The sequence below is a fragment of the Osmia bicornis genome, unplaced genomic scaffold, assembly GCF_907164935.1.
Source record: "Osmia bicornis bicornis unplaced genomic scaffold, iOsmBic2.1, whole genome shotgun sequence".
Classification (NCBI taxonomy): Eukaryota; Metazoa; Arthropoda; class Insecta; order Hymenoptera; family Megachilidae; genus Osmia; species Osmia bicornis.
The window spans coordinates 4,275,983-4,294,040 of NW_025791458.1; the positions used below are offsets into that span (position 1 = coordinate 4,275,983).

Here is an 18,058-nt window from a genome sequence, read left to right on the forward strand (position 1 = left end):
AGAGCTACCTCACTTGCTGTTGGTGCGTTGAAGCAATCTCCATGAGCGTCAGCGGGCTTTCTATCTGCATGGATAACGACTTCGAACTTTTGGCAGGTCGGGAGTACCTTGTCTAAAGTGGTCTTCAGGTCCTTTCTGTAGCTGTTGACATCGTGTGGCATTCTCTGCAGTTCTTTCACTAATCCCTGTTTGACATCAGAAAAATTGCTGCATCTCAAGCGCACTTCCCTTTCGTACTCGCCCACGAAATAGATTTGTAGGAATTGGGCTTCCTGTTCTGATGCCGGCAGCAGACTTCCTACCAAGTGATATACCTGCCCCTGAACTTTGAAGGTCGATATAAAGCCGTCTTGTAGAACCTGCTTTGCCCCGAATGATGTCATGTTGAAGCAGCCATTGTACTTCCGAACACGGTTCATAAAGTGGACGTGCTCGGGGTGGCTGCCCATTACCAAGCTGAAGAGGCTCAGGCAAGGATTCGTAGGGTGAAAGCTGCACCTTTCCTGCACTGCAGCACATGCCGGGGGCCTCCTCCTTCCACTTGAGAGCATTGCAGTGCTGGCACTTATGGCTCATGGTACCCAGAGCTGTAGTGCTGTCTGCCTCATAAGCCACGTCAGGATCATATGCCATGCCTGAGTGAACTTTGACCTTCCACGGAAGTGCTCGCCTTTCTACGCGTCTTCCAGGATTTCTTTGTTCATGTCGGGACTGTGTCGCTCTATGCACCTCGGGGTTATTTTGCGCATTTTTGCTCGCCGCATCTTTAAATTGCTTCCTCCTTTTAGCGTTGGTGTATCTAATACGACGTTTGCCAGGAGCCTTATTGGGAACAGAATGAGGTGATGGCTGTGAAAGATGTGAAGGGGAGTCAGGCTGAGAGAAGGGTGGTGTGATGGTCACTTCTTCAGGTTCACGTGGCACGTACGCATCGAAATGGCTCTTAGTCACGTACGCGCAGGTCAAAGTCCGAACACTTCCGGTATCGAAAACACAGGTAGAAAAAACTGCTACGTCAGCAGTTCTCCGGTATAAATACGAGCGTGCCGCGCAAAGAATTTTCACTTCGATTCTGATCGTAGTCCGAGACGGGTCTATGATACGATTTATATAGAATTCAGTAATCTTAGACTCTTTTGTCGGCAAAGCGGCAAAGGTTCCGCGTCAGACCCGGAGCACTCAACTATCGGTTCGCAGCGGTTCTCCTACGTGTCAGGTTCGCACCCAAGCTTAACGAGCGAGCGAAAGCCGAAGCTCCTTGGATGCGGCCTATCAGTACACTGGCTCTAGAGCGACGATACCGTTTTGCAGAGTTCGCTACCAAGCTTAACGAGCGAACGAAAGCAGAAGCTCCTTGGATGCGGCCTGTTCACTGACGGCTAAGTTGTCCAGAAACCGAACTGCGGCCGAACGAGCCAACTCCTACAGCGTCAGAACGGATCTTGGCCAATTTCCCGACAATTCATTCAAATCATTTATATTATATTAAATTATATTAAATTATATTAAATTATAAATTCAAGTTTAATAATCGTATCTAGAACCGCATTTACTAATCAATTTATTTTCCTCTGTATTTTTATTTTAGATTGAATTATTTTTGTAATAATCTAATTTTCTTTTATTGTATTCCAATTTAGGCACAAACACGATTGTTAGTTTCTTTGTATTTTTCAATCCAGGGCGTACTCATTGTACATTACTAATACCATTATTTTCTTTTGTATTTCAAACACAGGGCGCAACATTTGTTAATTAACTACATTAATTCAATTCAATATTTAATTACTTCAATTCATTATTTAAATTCATAATTTAACTACGATATTTAATTACATTCAATATTATCTTTTTATAATACTTACCTTTTTATTTTATATATTATAAACAACCAAAACAACACACATCATTTTTTTGAATAAATTCACATACTTATATATCATTTGAGAAAGGAATCAACGTTGGATTTTACTCCTTTACCGCGTGCCACCCGAACATATAATCCCTTCCTATAATTAATATATAATATATATATATATAAATACGAGTCGCCTTCTCTTAGGGAACCGCTCTCCCTACGAGTCGGTGCAGTAGCGTGCTCACGAATAATTCCGGGACGTTACATAAGCGTAAACTTCAGTTTGATAGTGAGTGCAACACTCGAAACACGTTTCCAAAGTGGACAATTAAAATGTCTCGTAAGTATTACACGAACTTTAAACATCTATGTAATGTAATTGTAATTAGAGTTAGGGACAACTTCATAAATAAAGATGATTTTGTTGATGCAGTTGGTATTGCTGTTGCTGCAGCAATGGCTGCAATTGCAGCGGCAACCGCAATGACAGCAACAGCGACAACAGGAGCAGATACGACAATGTAAGTAATAACATTGTACATTTTTTGTTATGAAGTAAATAAATGATCACGAATATGTATTACTACTCTATTTCGTAAAATATGTATTATATATATTTTTCAGATTATAGACGCGGACAGCGCCACGGCCGCGAGCGTGCCCGGTGATACCAGTGCCGGGCTCGATATAATAAATTTAACATAATTTTTAAATAACATATAATCGATCAGATAATAAAAAATATTTTTCTCAAAATATTTACTATAAGCTGTATTTATCATTATCTTGGAGACAATATATTGTAGTGCAAATTGACGTTAACATAGTGGCAAAATAGTATAATGAGCGAAATTATTTTATTCAAAACCAAATAAATAATTACAGGGTGTAGTCTGGACAACGTACACCATAGTATGAGCTCGCCGCTTTTCTATTGTGTCTGCAGGCAACAGCACGACGACCGATGACCAATATATATACCTTGTGTATTGATGATTTCAACATATCGTAGCTATGCCGGCAGCCGGGAATCTAATATAGTCTAATCTAACCTAATCTAATCTACCTGATCAGTGAATTAGGTTGGGTTAGGCTAAAGTAATATTTTGGTCGCCGTTAGGCAAGCAAATACATACGCTCAGATTCCAAATTATTAAAATTAGTTAAATTTGATTTTTAAGCCCACCCGTTATGTATGTGTGTACATATATGTCGCCGTGTTGCTGCATGCAGAAACAGTAGAAAAGCGGCGACCCATACTAACACGTACGTTGTCACGATTGCACACGGATAGGCACAATTCAATGCGATAGTTTCGACAGTTTTTCGGAAATATCGCAACAACTTTGGCCGAGCGGCTGTTATATGTATAGGAAAAAGTGCTCCAAAATGTTGATTTCTACAACATATTTAAAAATTATCGAAATCGCTGATACCGTCTGTGATCCATATAATTACCTTCACCCCAGAATCTAGATTTTCGCCTTCAGAGGTTGATTAGAACAAAATCCTGAATTATGTTTTAATCAATTGTATGGGTGACCTTCGTAAGTTAAAACCAAGTTGATATCTCATCGGGCCTAAGAGATATTGAAGAAATCCGTGTAAATAGATTTTAACCTTTTTCACACACTTAAGGGTCGAATTTCTAAAAATCCCTTCTTAGTAGGTGCTTACGTCATGAGAGGAATACACTACCCGAATTTCATGTTTCTAGGTTCAGGGGTTTGGGCTGGGCGTTGATAAGTCAGGACATTTGTCTTTATATATATAGATATATATTTCTCTTTTCTCTTTCAGATCCACAGATGTTGATGGATTTTCAGCTCCTGCTGCAGTAGCAGCAGAAGCAGCATCAGCGACAGGTGCAGGTGCAGCTGCAACAACAACAACAAAAACAATTGCCGCAACTGAGAGAGGAGCTGCTCCCTCAGCAGCAACGAGGTCACCGACTGAGGGAGGAGCCCCTCCCTCAGGAGCAAGAGATGCAGGTGAAGGAAGAGCAGGCGAAGCCACCGCGAAGTATGTATTACAGATTCTTTTTTACAGTATGAATTATTGCCTCATACAGAGGAATACAATATTGCCCACATCAGAACATCTCTGTTGTTCAATATAAGGATAAATATTTCTAACAATAATTTAAACAATACATATCTAATAATTTCAATTTTACGTTACAGAGAGATGAGTAGCGGCTGGCGTAGCCCGGCGCCTGCGGGGATCCGGCGGGGGAAGGGGAGGGGCACCGGTGGTAGGGGGGCGCAGTAGGGGGTAGGGGGGTAGGCGAAATATAGTCCAGTTAAGCTTTTATTAAAAAAAAATTAAATTCATTTAAAAAAACATTGTATTCGTTGTTCTTCTTTTTTATTAATCACCTGTATTTGAACCTTATTTAACCATTCAGAACGGAAAACCACCTTAATTCCACTCTAATTCCACTGAAAAGTATGAAATAAAATTAATTTTAACAAAAAAAATCCGGCTTCAAAATGCAATAAAAAGCGTAAAATAATTTCTATTTCATTTGTACCAATATTCCATAGCTATTAATAATATCTGCTTAATCGTTAAATAGGATACCAAATACATTTCAAAGTTTTCGGAGGCGGCGCAAAATTAAAAACTTTTCCTCTACTAGGATGATCCTAACTCGGGCGTCGGCAACCTATGATAAATGACCCATTTGATAATTTCACGTAAACCATATTCAACGGGAATCAACAAACCCATTACGAATTAGCTATACTGCAGTTCACGAGTGACCGCACTTAACTCGCGCAGCTAGTGACCTACTGAGGTGTAGGGAGATTTTTAATAGTGCGTGTGATTCCCCTTTACAGCTTGCTTCTTACTTTATGTTCACATCATTGTTTTTGCGACAAATAATAGGAATTTCATTGTATCGTGAAACTTTACAATATCATCACCGGTTATCAGTTATCGTACGTCATATATTTCTGCCCACCATTCATATGTAAAGTATAACAAGAAGCAAACTGTAGAGGGGAATAACACACGTTACTAAAAATCTTTTTAGACCTAGTGAGCTGCGCGAGTTAAGTATTGTCTCTCGTGAACTGCAGTATAGTGCATATACATTAAGAGTGCTGCCAATTTCTGACATAATCGTTACAATTACAAATGTTTTCAGCCGGACCTATAACGTTCCGCTTTTCCTCTTACGACTTATTAATTACCAAGTTTGCCATACCATAATCAAATCGTTATTGGCAGCACCGTTTGTTCGGGTATTTTTTATTTTGCGCCGCCTCCGAAAAGTTTGAAATATATTTGGTATCCTATTTAACGAATAAATAGATATTATTAATAGTTATGGAATATTGGTATAAATGAAATAGAAATTATTTTACACTTTTTAGTGCATTTCGAAGTCGGATGTTTTTTTTGTTAAAAATTATTTTATTTCACACTTTTTAGTGGAACCAGTAGTATTTGTAGGATAGTGTAAGGTGATTTTAGATTTCTGTTGCTTAGCTAATAACAATAAACCGAATAAAAATTGACCGAATTTAAGTTGTCAATAAACAACAAATTTCATAAATTTTCACGAGTGAGATCATAGCGGGTATACAGGGTGTCACGCGACTATCTCGACAGCCGAAGAGGGATGATTGCTGAGGTGATTCTAAACAAATTTTTCCTTTGCCAAAATGTTGATTCGTTTTCGAGTTATCAATAAAAAACACCGACCAATCCGAGCGCGTACAGCACGCGGGCTCAGGGACTGCAATGTCGGCTACGAAAACCGGGCCTGACGTAGGTCGCGAACGAACGGCTCGGCACCCTGTTGGCATAGCACAATAAAAAAACTGGACTGGTAGAACATTTTTAGTCGTTTAAAATGAATACGGAACATAATCTCTTGTCGCCTGTCATAATGTAAAAACGGAAATTCGAAGCATTCTAAACAACAAATAAAAATGATTGAAATGGAATAATTAATAAACGTTTGAATTGTAGGCTACGTTAATGATGAAAAATTTGAAAACAATTTAAATGAAACTTTCGCATTCGTTCCTAAATTAACCTGCTACGCTGAAAGCAGATAATTATCCAAAAGGTTTCGTTCCGATTAGTTCATCCGTTTCGGAATTGTTACGTCGCGAGCGTGATACGGCGCGCGACGTACAAAAAAATTTAAAAAGAAAAGAAATTGATATTTAATTATATTATTATCTCTTTCCTTTCCGGGTGATTAATACGCGGTTAAGAACGGTATTATCGCTGCCACCAGTCCCGATCGCGCTCGACGATGTTAGGTCGTTAACGATCGGAACAATAAAAAGAATCGTTAAATTTTATAATAAGACTCTGAAACTATTCATTGAGTTCGTCAATGCTCTGGTCCCATACGGGCCCCTCGTGCGAATTTATGCAAAGATGGTTAGCGTGAATGTTAGGAAGGAAGTGTGTTAAACTAAAATGAATCTGAAACTAGTTATGTGTAACAAAAGAAATATAATTTCAAAAAAAGAAAAGCATAACAGTAATTAGATTGGTTACAAAGAATTCGAGCTGTTGGAAATATAGGAAAAATGCAATTTAGATATATGTTTTAACAAGATCGGCGAAATTAGGTTATATTGAAAACTATTGAATCGTAGAACAGAATTTAAAGATGATTCGAGCGGCGATTTCGATGAACAATTAAACAATGATGAGAGGAAACGGTCCCAAGGGGAAAAACTTCCAAAACCAACGGTTTCGTGGGCCGCCTCTCGTTATCGCAAACGGAATTATTGTTAAAAATTGCGAAATGTCTTCGATACCTTAATACGATGTTGAACAAAACGATCTTGGGGGAAACTTCCAGGACACGCGGTTTCAAGATCGCCCGTTTTGCCTCACTATATCCAGATTCGTCGTATTGGACAAAATGAAATAAATAACTCACCAAGCTCAGTGCAAAACAATACACGATAATAACTTTGGAAATCTTAGGAGTTGCTGGTGTAGTCTGGAAATCTGGAAGGCGAAGAAAAGATGAGAACTTTATCACGCACTACGCGTTCGCGATCGGTCTTTCGACGGTTTTACGGTTACGAAAACGAAACGACAATTACGAGATTATTACAAAACGACGCGACGCGGAAAAAGAAAAATATTAATTATCGAACGGTCTAAAAACAAAAGAGAAAAAGGATAGATAATTGAAAAGTGTGAAATTTAACGTATTCGTAAAGTCTTTTGCCGCGGAAAACGCGAACTGCAATCTCCCGGCACTCTGCCTTTTTCAAGGACTTTACCGGGCAGCTAATTACAACGATTTTCGCACGACAACTATTGCGTAACGCGAACACGGGCTCCCCGTCACGTACCTCACGATTTTTCGACGAAGAATAATTTGCCTCAGTCAAGCGATCGTATCTCAGGGTTCGACCCGCGATCATGGGCCCAAAGTGGGGACATCATTTGGCAAATCAGGGTACGTGTCGAAGGGGAAGGCCCGCGCGTACTGGTTTTGTTTAAGCGCGTTTCCCGAGTCCTCATCCCTTCTTGACCTTCCTTCCGACTCTGTCTTTCGTCGGCTATCTCTTTACTTCTACCCCTCTAACGCTTCATGAATTTAATGCGTCGCAATTTCTATACTTCTAGAATATTCGAAATCTATTACGACTTTATTTGTTGGAATTTACTATCAAAGAGGCTTTTATAAATGATATTTACAAATGGTATTTCGGTAACGAAGAACATCTGGCCCTTTTTAATAGATGTTTGACTTATTATATTGAATAACTAATAATAAATAACGTGAAATTATTCCGATCTTATTTGTATTCCGGTGGTTTACGGAGAAAGGCAATCGATATTCATAATTATTATCAAATCGCGGATATATGCAAATACGTTACTGCATTTAATCGTTATTAGTTCCGCGTACATCAATTTTTAATGATTTTCGTATTTTCTGAACGCTCTACGTTTAACGTTTAGTTCATTGTCGATGTTTATTGCCTTAGTCGACCTTCGCTTGGAACGTTCTTGAACGTCGGTTGACAATTTCAAACCTCAGTGGTTGTCACGCAAACCCTCGCATTCCATAGTCATACAATAGTTTCATTCCGTTTCATTCTAATCGCTTTCGATTTCAATTGCATTCATTCCTCGTGGAAGAGTCGGCTGACGCATGCTTCGCAGGTAGGAGAGGTATATTGCTCGCGAGGTAAAACAAAATCGTATTTCCCTTGTTCTGCGCAGTTAAGCGGGGAATCTTCCAAGTGCGTCGCACTGCTTAACCGCACGGCGAAAGATGTTGATAATATTTCTCCTTAACCTTAGCGGGTTCGAATTTCTATATGTTTATTGCTACACGGCTTCGACGAGGCAATCGTCCTAAGGAAGGTTGAGTTCTTATTATTTGAATAGAACTAATTATAGCCTCCTTTGTGTGCCTCGCCTGGGATTATTTCCAAGTGCTACGCACTGATAAGGTACACAAATTCGGTATGTTAACGGTCAAACTATTCAAAACTATCAGAAAGAAAATGGAAATAGCTCTTAGCTACTGTCGAATTACTGAAAATAATTCGGACGTAATGAAAAAATGCAAAATGTTTTTTTTACAGGACCAATGGGAAGTTATACTCTATAAGACACAAAAAGTTTCGTTCCGATTGGTCTATCCGTCTCGCAGTAATCGGCGACCGTACGCCGCACGTACATGAAGTAGTACGTTTTTTTTGCAATAAAAAGCGTTCGGAGTGAAAAAATATAAAATGTTTTTTTAACGGGAGATTTCCAATAAAGCTGAAGCCGGCTCATCCATCCCGGACACAGCAAAACTGGAATCCTCCACACAACCGCAACAGGTCAAACCTGCAGCGAGTTTTTGGGACCCATCAGAAGAAGTCAAAGAGGTGGAAGAGCTACACCTCGGTGCGTCCTCAGTGTCCAATGAAATATTTGACCGAGGTGGACAAATCGAGGTGGATAGCATCCTGTGCTTTAGTCCCCTTCTCGAAATGAAGCAAGAGGAAGTGTGGAAGAAAAAGGAGATAGACCAGATGCCTCACAGCTTGAATAACAATGACGTGGACGCAACACTCCACCCGGATCACCAACATCAAAGGACAACATCACATCAACCATCGGATACGGATGATCCAAGGATCCCAGTTCCTCAGTTGGATACGTCAGACCCACTCGGCCTGTTGATGGCCACAGAAGAAATGATAGGCTTATTTTTTAAATAATGTGTTTCACGAGTGCTCAGTTTTCTTTTTTTTTGTGATATGGTGTTGGATACCATTTTGACAGTATTTATGATTCTATTTTTTTTTATTGTACTATGGGTGATAATATTTTTGATATTGTTTTTGATACTATTTAGATATTACTGATAAGTCTACTTTAATATTATTTGCGATACAATTTTGATATTTTGTTTTGATACTATTTAGATATTACTGATAAGTCTACTTTAATATTATTTGCGATACAATCTTGATATTTTGTTTTGATACTATTTGTGATACTATTTTGATATTACTGATACTGTTGTGATATTGTATTGAGATAATTTTTGATATTATGTTTTGATACCATTTCTTTTTGTTATTATTTTTGATACGATTTTGTTATTATATTTTCTTTTTATACATATTATTCTGATATTATTTTAGTACAACTTGATATTATTTTCGATATGATATATTTTTCTTTTTGTTGTTTGTGCACGTTTAGTTCTATCCGCAAATATCGCCAAACAGTTCTTTTTGTTTTTAGTTTACCTCTTTCTTTTGAAATAAGTCGCCCCAAAAGGTCGGAGCGACCTTCTAGTCTTTGGTCAATATTTTGTCGTCGCAATGGCCAGGAGTGGCCAAGCTCCTCAATCGGGGAAGGGGGTATATGTAACCGTACATATCAGACGATTACATATTCTCCGCAAACTCCTACTTTGCCGACACGGATAGACCGAAACATAGCGCGGATAGAACATCCCCTCCGCGATATCATAGGAATGCGCAAGCGCCGCCCCCCACCAAGTGGGGACCCACCGAAGGACCTTAGTGTCGATCGTCACTCTGATTTGAACGGCCGAGCCGACTAGATTGATAAATATAAAGATAACGTTGCGCTTCGGTGATCAGAGTCACGCGTATAATTTCAAACATTCTTAATAAATTCTATTTGCAATTAATGAGGCTTTGCTCATATTCAATTCAAGTATCTAGGGGATACTCTTCCAAGTTATCGTATACCAAAGGTCAGAAACGAGACTCGCCATCCTCAGAGAGGCAACTCTTCCATCTGCATTCTTTGGCAATCTAGATCAAGCACAGTCAGTACTGTCAACCGACTCCCAGGTTCAACACCCTCAAGTCAGTTGTGCAGTTACTCCTACGCTCAGGCGAGCAAGCTCTCGCAACTTGGAAGATCGCGTCGTTTAAATTAAAATCAATTTTATTCAAATACCGTCTTTGCGTCTGCATATTCAATTGCAGTGACGCCGGAACCTACACAATTAAAGGGTTAAAAACTTGGGTTGCAATGATATGGCCTGTTTTGAGCATTGACTTTACTGCTCATAAAACGCAATAGTCAATATCTCAAGACTTCCTGTATCATACGTCGGGTGGACGTAGCACAAAGACGACGTTTCGTGACCCGCAAGATCAAGTCACCGGTAAATACATAAATAAAAACTCTCACCTTCAGTGTAAGAGACGGGCGCAACCGATAACGGTCGCGCGTCTTTCAATATATATATTATTATTTCAAAATTCGCAAGCGATTCTAGTAAAGTCCTTCGGTGGGTGTATTTAAAAGTCACAGTAAACGTACCTAGATTTAATTATTGTAAACATAACTGCGTTCGTAGAACACTAAGAACCTCGCAATCTCGCCTTAACTCAGAGAGAAAGTATAAGTTATATTATTTGTATTTAAAAGATTACTCGTCATTTAAAAGAATTGAACATATTGCCTATTAGTTAATTAAAGTCAAATTCTACCAGTTATTAAGGCTTAATCATTTAGATAACCACTGTTCCTCATCCATCGGCCTTTGGAAAAATCCAAACTCGATCTCCACCTTGGGATCTCGTTTGACTATAAGTAAATTCAAAAAAAAGAATAATGTTACAACTGGCGTCGCCGCCTATCAAATATTCGGAAGAACTCTGCATTCCTTGTTCTCGTTGCCTATTGAAAAAAGTGCTACAATGACCTATCGACGACTAACAGGACAGAGGCTCGAACAGGAGAGACGAAAGTGGCGTCATACAAGGTGGTTGATTATTGACGAGATGTCACTGGTGTCTTATGAGAATTTGCGAATAATTCATTTAAGATTGCCGTTGGAACTATGTATTAGAAATGTATAGAAGTTTGAAACCGTTAAGGTCAAGGAGAGGTATCATAAACCTTCGCCGCGCGGTTAAGCAGTGCGACGCACATGGAGGCATCCCAGCTTAACTGCGCAGAATAAAGAAAATGCGATTTCGCCCTTATTTTACAAGCGGATACCTCTCATACCTGTAGAGCATGCGTCAGCCGGTCCTTCCACGGGAGAATGAGTGCAATAAAGAATGAAAGTGATTTGCTTGAATGATATGAAACGATCTCAATAAGAATGGAAAGCGAGGCTTGCGTGACAACCACTGGGAATTCGAAAACGTCGACGAACGTTCAGGAACGTTCGAGACAACGGTCGACGGGGATCATAAACGCGTATTGTCGCGAATAGGCAACAAAAACTGCCAAGCATTTACAGGAAATATTCTGGAATAAATTCCTAGAATATGTTAACGTATATATATTCAATATGCGCGAACTTGCGTTAAAATGCGATTAGAATGCTCCCGTAATTAATTAATTAAAAGTAAAACATCGATTCTTTTCCCTGTCACGGAAGCCGGAAAATGCGTGTAATAAATCGAACATCGATTATGAAATACGTCAAATGAATTATAAAGACCAAATACTATTAACTATACGAATATTATAACAAATAACATAAATAAAACGTTAATCGACACCAGAGTTTCGTTCATAAAAGCTTCATTAATTAATTGAGGAACGAATAAAATCAAATATAAGCTATTTCGAAGATTCTAGAAGACGTAGAAATTGCGACGCACGGAATTCATGTAGCGCTGTAGGGGTAAAAAGAAAGATGGTCAACAATAGACAGAGTCGGAAGGAAGGTCAAGGAGGGATGAGAACTCGGGAAACGCGCCTAGATAAAACCAATGCGTGCGGGCCTTCCCCTTCGACACGTACCCTGATTTGCCAAATGATGTCCCCACTTTGGGCCCATGATCGCGGGTCGAACCCTGAGACACGATCGCTTGACTGAGGCAAATCACTCTTCGTCGAAAAACCGCAAGGTACGAGACGGGGAGCCCGTGTTCGCGTAGAGACAGAGTTGTCTACGGAATCGTGTAATTAGATTGCTCGCCAAAGTTCCTCCGTGTAACGAGGCAGAGTGTCGAGAGTGTTTCAATTCGCGATTGTCGTGTCAAGGACTCATACGAATACGTAAAATCTTTTCATACTTTTCAATATTCTGTCATTTTCTCTTTCGTTTTTAAATCGACCGATAATTAATAATACACTTTTTCCGCGTCGCGTTGTTTCTGTCAATCGTATTTCGTAATCCGTAACACCGTAACGAAGGCTCAAACGCGAACGCGTAGTGCGTGTGCGTTTAGTTCTCATCCTCTCTTCGATATTCCAGATTTCTAGACCATCACCACAGCAAAACGCATAAAGATAATCGTATCTAAATAATTTATTGTACATCGAGTTGGTGAGTCGCACATTTTATATCTTTGTTAACACAACGAATCTGGTGTCGAGTGAGGGCAAGACGGCGATCTACGAGACTGCTGGTCGTGGAAGTATCCCACTAGATCGTTCCGTTCTTAGCGCAAAGTTCGAGGTAATAAAAGAATTATTAAAAATTTCCGTTTACACGCGCGCGAAGACGGCCCACGAGACTGTTAGTCTTGGAAGTATCCCACTGGGACCGTCTTCTTCTCCGATCGTTAACTGATCGAAATAAAATAAAATGGAACACCGAAGTTCGAATCACGATTTCTAATAACAATATCGTTTTTCCTGTCAGTTTCTGTTAGAAGTTCATCACATTTATATTACACGTATTTCGTTCTGATTTAATATCCGTTCTAACATATATTAATTTTCTTTATCCATATATTTCATACAGCTCGCACATTTTGTTAATCAAACCATTTTGTTGTAATTATTTTACTCGGAATTATACGCATCTTACCTATATTCAACTTCTAATAATTTGCGTTCAAACACCCTTTTCATTTCCTTTATTAACACGCCTACCTTCTTGCACGAATTCACACGAGGGGCCCGTATGGGACCCGAGCATTGACGGACTTAATAAGTAATTCCAGAATCTTACTTTAAATTTATCGATTCTTTTTAAATTGTTCCAATCGTTACCGACCTAACATCGTCGAGCACGATTGGGACTGGTGGCAGCGATAATACCGTTCTCAACCGCGTATTAATCACTCAGAAAGTAAAAGAAATAATAATATAAATAAACATAAATTTCTTTTCTTTTTATTTTGTATGTCGCGCGCCGTATCTCGCTCGCGACGTAACAATTGCAAGAATTCCAAACCAATGATAAACTATTTGGTGGCGTAAATGTACTTCTCTTTGGCAATATCATGGAGTTGCCCCCAATAAAAGGACAGTGGTGTTGTGAACAGCCACATTGGTGTGCTGCAGAAATTAATTTATGGCACTAATTTTCATTCTGCGAACTCACCAAAATTATTTGTGACAACGACATGACGTTGAATTTATCGATTTATTGAATACCCTTCGATTTGGGGAAGTGACAACTTCTCATGGAAATGACAATTTCTCATGGACAATCCCGTTTTTATACGACTTCGAAAAGGAGGAGGATACTCAATTCGATCAGTATATATATATTTTTTTCTGGATTTGTTCACCGATTACTCCGAGATGGATGGACCAATCGGAACGAAACCTTTTGCATCTTCTAAAGTATGTCTCCCGATTGGTCCCGATAAAAAAAATTTTTCATTTTTTTATTCCGAACAGTTTTTGTTGCAAAAAAACGTAATACTTCATTTATATCTTCCGGCGTTTAAGCTGCAGGGAATGTACCGATTGCGATGAAACCTTTCACATTTAGTAGGAGGTATATCCGCAATGATCGCACTTGCAAAAATTTATGGAATTTGTTAATAACTACTGTTATAGTAAAAAATGTATTCCTTCACGTTACTCTGCAAGGAATGTATCGTTCGCGATGATACCTTTCATATTTAGTATGATATACAGGGTGTCACGCGACTTTCGCGACACCCGAAGAGGGATGATTGCTAAACAACTTTTTCCTTTGCCAAAATGTTGGTTAAAGTTTGGTTTTCGTGTTAAGAACAGAAAACACCGACCAATCCCAGCGCGTATTGCGCGCAGTCCCTGGGACTGCAGTGCCGTGTACGAAAACCGGGCCTGACGTAGGTCGCGAATGAACGGGTTGGCACCCCGTTGTCATAGCACAATAAAAAAACTGAACTGGTAAAACATTTTTGGTCGTTGTTTAGAATGAATACGGAACCTAATTTCTTGTCGCCTGTCATAATGTAAAAAAGGAAATTCTAAGGATTCTAAACAACAAATAAAAATGTCTGAAGTGGAATAATTAATAAACGTTTGAATTGGAGGCTACGTTAATCATGAAAAATTTGAAAACAATTTAAATGAAACTTACCCATTCGTTTCTAAATTAACCTGCTACGCTGAAAGCAAGTAATTCCCACTAGGTCACTGTGTCGATTCTGAACATTCGACGAGGAAACACCTCGCCTATTATTCATACCAAGTGCAATAAATGAGGGGAGTTCACTGGCTCGATTATGAAAACAGCTGTTCTGCCGAACGTGTTTCCTCGTTTCCCAGTGACAATTATCTGCTTTCAGCGTAGCAGGTTAATTTAGGAACGAATGCGAAAGTTTCATTTAAATTGTTTTCAAATTTTTCATGATTAACTTAGCCTCCAATTCAAACGTTTATTAATTATTGCATTTCAATTATTTTTATTTGTTGTTTGGAATACTTAGAATTTCTTTTTTTACATTATGACAGGCGACAAGAGATTAGGTTCCGTATTCATCTTAAACAGCGATTAAAAATGTTCTACTAGTACAATTTTTTTATTGTGCTATGCCAACGGGGTGCCGAGCCGTTCGTTCGCAACCTACATCAGGCCCGGTTTTCGTAGTCGCCACCAGGCCTTCCAAGCTCCACTCTTGTAAATTTGATGCAAATTTTAACTCACCCCTGGACTTCCAGGCTGATTTTAACACACAACTAAAGATATCGTGACGTCATGTTCCCGCGAAATTTGTCGCCGCGTTTTTCAATTGTTTCAAAATTTAAAGAGACAAAAGAAATATGGCGCACATGGTGGCAGAGTAGGTGACTGAATTTCCAGGTTCGTGAATTCCATTATTATAATTATTACTATTATTACTACTATTGCTATTATTATTATTGAAAAAGATATTTTTTAAAGTTTTTTCTAGGTTTTTAGGTTTTTCAATAACTTCTGCTGATGAGATGCAGCAACAGGAGGAGAAGATAGAAATTAAGTAAGTACAGAATTTTTTAAAATTGTTACTGATAACATAACTGTTTACATTGCTATTTTAGTAATATATTTAATTTTAATTATTAAAATGTATCTTTAAAGAAAGAGGAAGAAAATATGCATCATCAGAGGGTGTATTAACGAAAAAGAGCAGGATGTTCTCCTTCCCCTAAGAGAGAAAGGATAAGAAGAGGATGGCACAGTGGGTGGAAGTATGTGACAACCCAAAGTCAATGCTTCCACTTGAAAACTGAAATTCCGGGTGATCTGTAGTAGCTACTTTAAAGAAAAATACTTCATGAGGAAAAGATTAACAACATCAGCAGTTCCAACACTGAACTTACTTGGTAATAACTTTTATGTATATTTTTTATAGCATATGTAAATAATTGTTAATGAAAATATTTATTACAGTGTCAGATGCTACTCTATTCAAATAGAGCAATAAGACACCTGGATGCAAATGAAAAGAAGAAAAAGAAGAAAATTGTAAGTATTCAGTTTACATATACAATATATGCATAAAACCATTAACATGGTATTAATACACTAAGTATACATAATAATACTTCTTGCATGAAGTGTATGTATAATATTATATAATTTTGTTCTTACAGTTAAACCTGACTGCACCAAGGGAGTGGAGAACGTGATTTTCGATTGTATATTATTATTGTTTGTTCAGGAATGGTGGAAATCCTGGAAGGATTGCGCCGGAAATGAATGACTCTTGCTGGATGGGTTTTACAAATTTATTTGATGATGTCAAACAATAAAATTGCACTGATGATTCGTCTAGAGTGAACGCTGATTTGACAATGATTTGAGGAATTTTTGAGCGCACAAATACAAAGTTGAATCGTCTGCTTGAATTGAACAATTGAACACAACGGCGATGAATTTTGTCGTTGAATGAATTTACCTTGAACAGTGAATATTGAGCGCGCCAATTTCCGAGCTTTGACAGTGAACTAAGAGCGCTGTTAATTGTATGAATTCAGCCCGCTGCTGTGATATATCCCGTGAACATGTGCGTCGTCGACACGTGGTTGCCGGCTCGCTTGAATTATGAACTCAGTGTAATTGAGCTGTACCTGTTGCAATCCGGTCGCACGATGAGTTGCTGCGGATTCCGTGGGTCTTGTTGAGCCTTCTTGATCTTCGGTGATTGATGAGTTGCACTTGATCTTGCACTTGAACAATGAGCACGTGTTTTGTGGATCGATTCGTGATCTTCAATGGCGGCTTGGCGCGAGAGCCGGCGAGAAGACCCCTCCTCACGCGTTACCTAGATGGGCAACTCCCGATCGATAAATCGATCGACCGTGAGCGCCATCATAGCTGAGCGGATTCTCAAACATTGTTATATATATATTTATTATATTTTAGTAAAAATTTAATATATTTCCATTACTGCACATATATTGTTGTAATTTTTTCCTTTCCTTTTTTTTTATTTTTCAAAGTCTTGAATGAGTAAGATCATGCACACGTATATAGGGACCATGTGCTTGTGTGTGTATCTCACCGATAACATTTATATGTGTTTGTAGCGACACCAGCACCGCCTGGAAGTCCGGGGGTGAACTAATATTAGTTACAGCATTAAATACGGGAGTTTGGAGGGCCTGGTCGCCACTGCAGTCCCTGAGCCCGCGCGCTGTACGCGCTGGGATTGGTCGGTGTTTTTTATTAATAACTCGAAAACGAGCCAACGTTTAGGCAAAGGAAAAAGTTGTTTAGAATCACCTTAGCAATCTTCCCTCTTCGGCTGTCGAGGTAGTCGCGTGACACCCTGTTTATTAACCACTTAAATTCGTCAAATTTTTCGGTTTATGGTTATCATCTAAGCATCAGAAACCAAAAATCACCTTGCACTGTTCTACAAATACTAGAGGTTCCACTAAAAAGTGTGAAATGAAAGTAATTTTTAACGAAAAACAAATCCGACTTCGAAATGTACTAAAAAGTGTAAAATAATTTCTATTTCATTTATACCAACATTCCATAGCTATTAATAATATCCACTTAATCGTTAAATAAGATACCAAATACATTTAACAAATTTTCGGAGGCGGCGCTAAATTAAAAACTTTTCTTCTACTAGGAAGATCCCAATTCAGGCGTTGGCAACTTATGACAAATGACCCATTTGATAATTTCAAGTAAACAGTATTCAACGGGAATCAACATACCCATAGCGGATTAACTATACTGCAGTTCACGAGAGACCATACCTAACTCGCGCAGCTCAGTAGGTCTAGAGACATTTTTAATGACGTGTGTGATTCCCCTCTACAGCTTGCTTCTTACTTTGCGATCATACAATTTTTTCTTTGAAAAATAATAGGAATTTCATTGTATCGTGTATCTTTACCATATCATTATCGGTTATCAGTTATCGTACGTCATATATTTCTGTCCACCATTTATATGATCGCGAATTAAGAAGCAAGCTGTAGAGGGGAATCTCACACGTTATTAAAAATCTCCCTAGACCTAGTGAGCTGCGCAAGTTAAGTATGGTCTCCCGTGAATTGCAGTACATGTACATCAGAAGT

The 18,058-nt window shown here is 38.8% G+C and overlaps 1 protein-coding gene across 1 annotated transcript; it reads left to right on the top strand.

Annotated features, from left to right (window-relative positions):
- The first annotated feature begins 837 nt into the window (after positions 1-837).
- LOC123989218 (putative mediator of RNA polymerase II transcription subunit 21) lies at positions 838-9,075 on the top strand. Its single transcript, XM_046289920.1, has 4 exons — positions 838-842; positions 2,292-2,379; positions 3,700-3,880; positions 8,630-9,075. The coding sequence occupies exons 1-4, from the start codon at positions 838-840 to the stop codon at positions 9,073-9,075; spliced, it is 720 nt and encodes a 239-aa protein (XP_046145876.1).
- Positions 9,076-18,058: the final 8,983 nt, after the last annotated feature.

Coding starts and splice junctions, on each gene's coding strand:
- LOC123989218 (XM_046289920.1), top strand. Junction 2,380..3,699: donor ACAGGAGCAGATACGACAAT/GTAAGTAATAAC, acceptor CTGCTGCAGTAG/CAGCAGAAGCAGCATCAGCG. Junction 3,881..8,629: donor GCAGGCGAAGCCACCGCGAA/GTATGTATTACA, acceptor TTTCCAATAAAG/CTGAAGCCGGCTCATCCATC.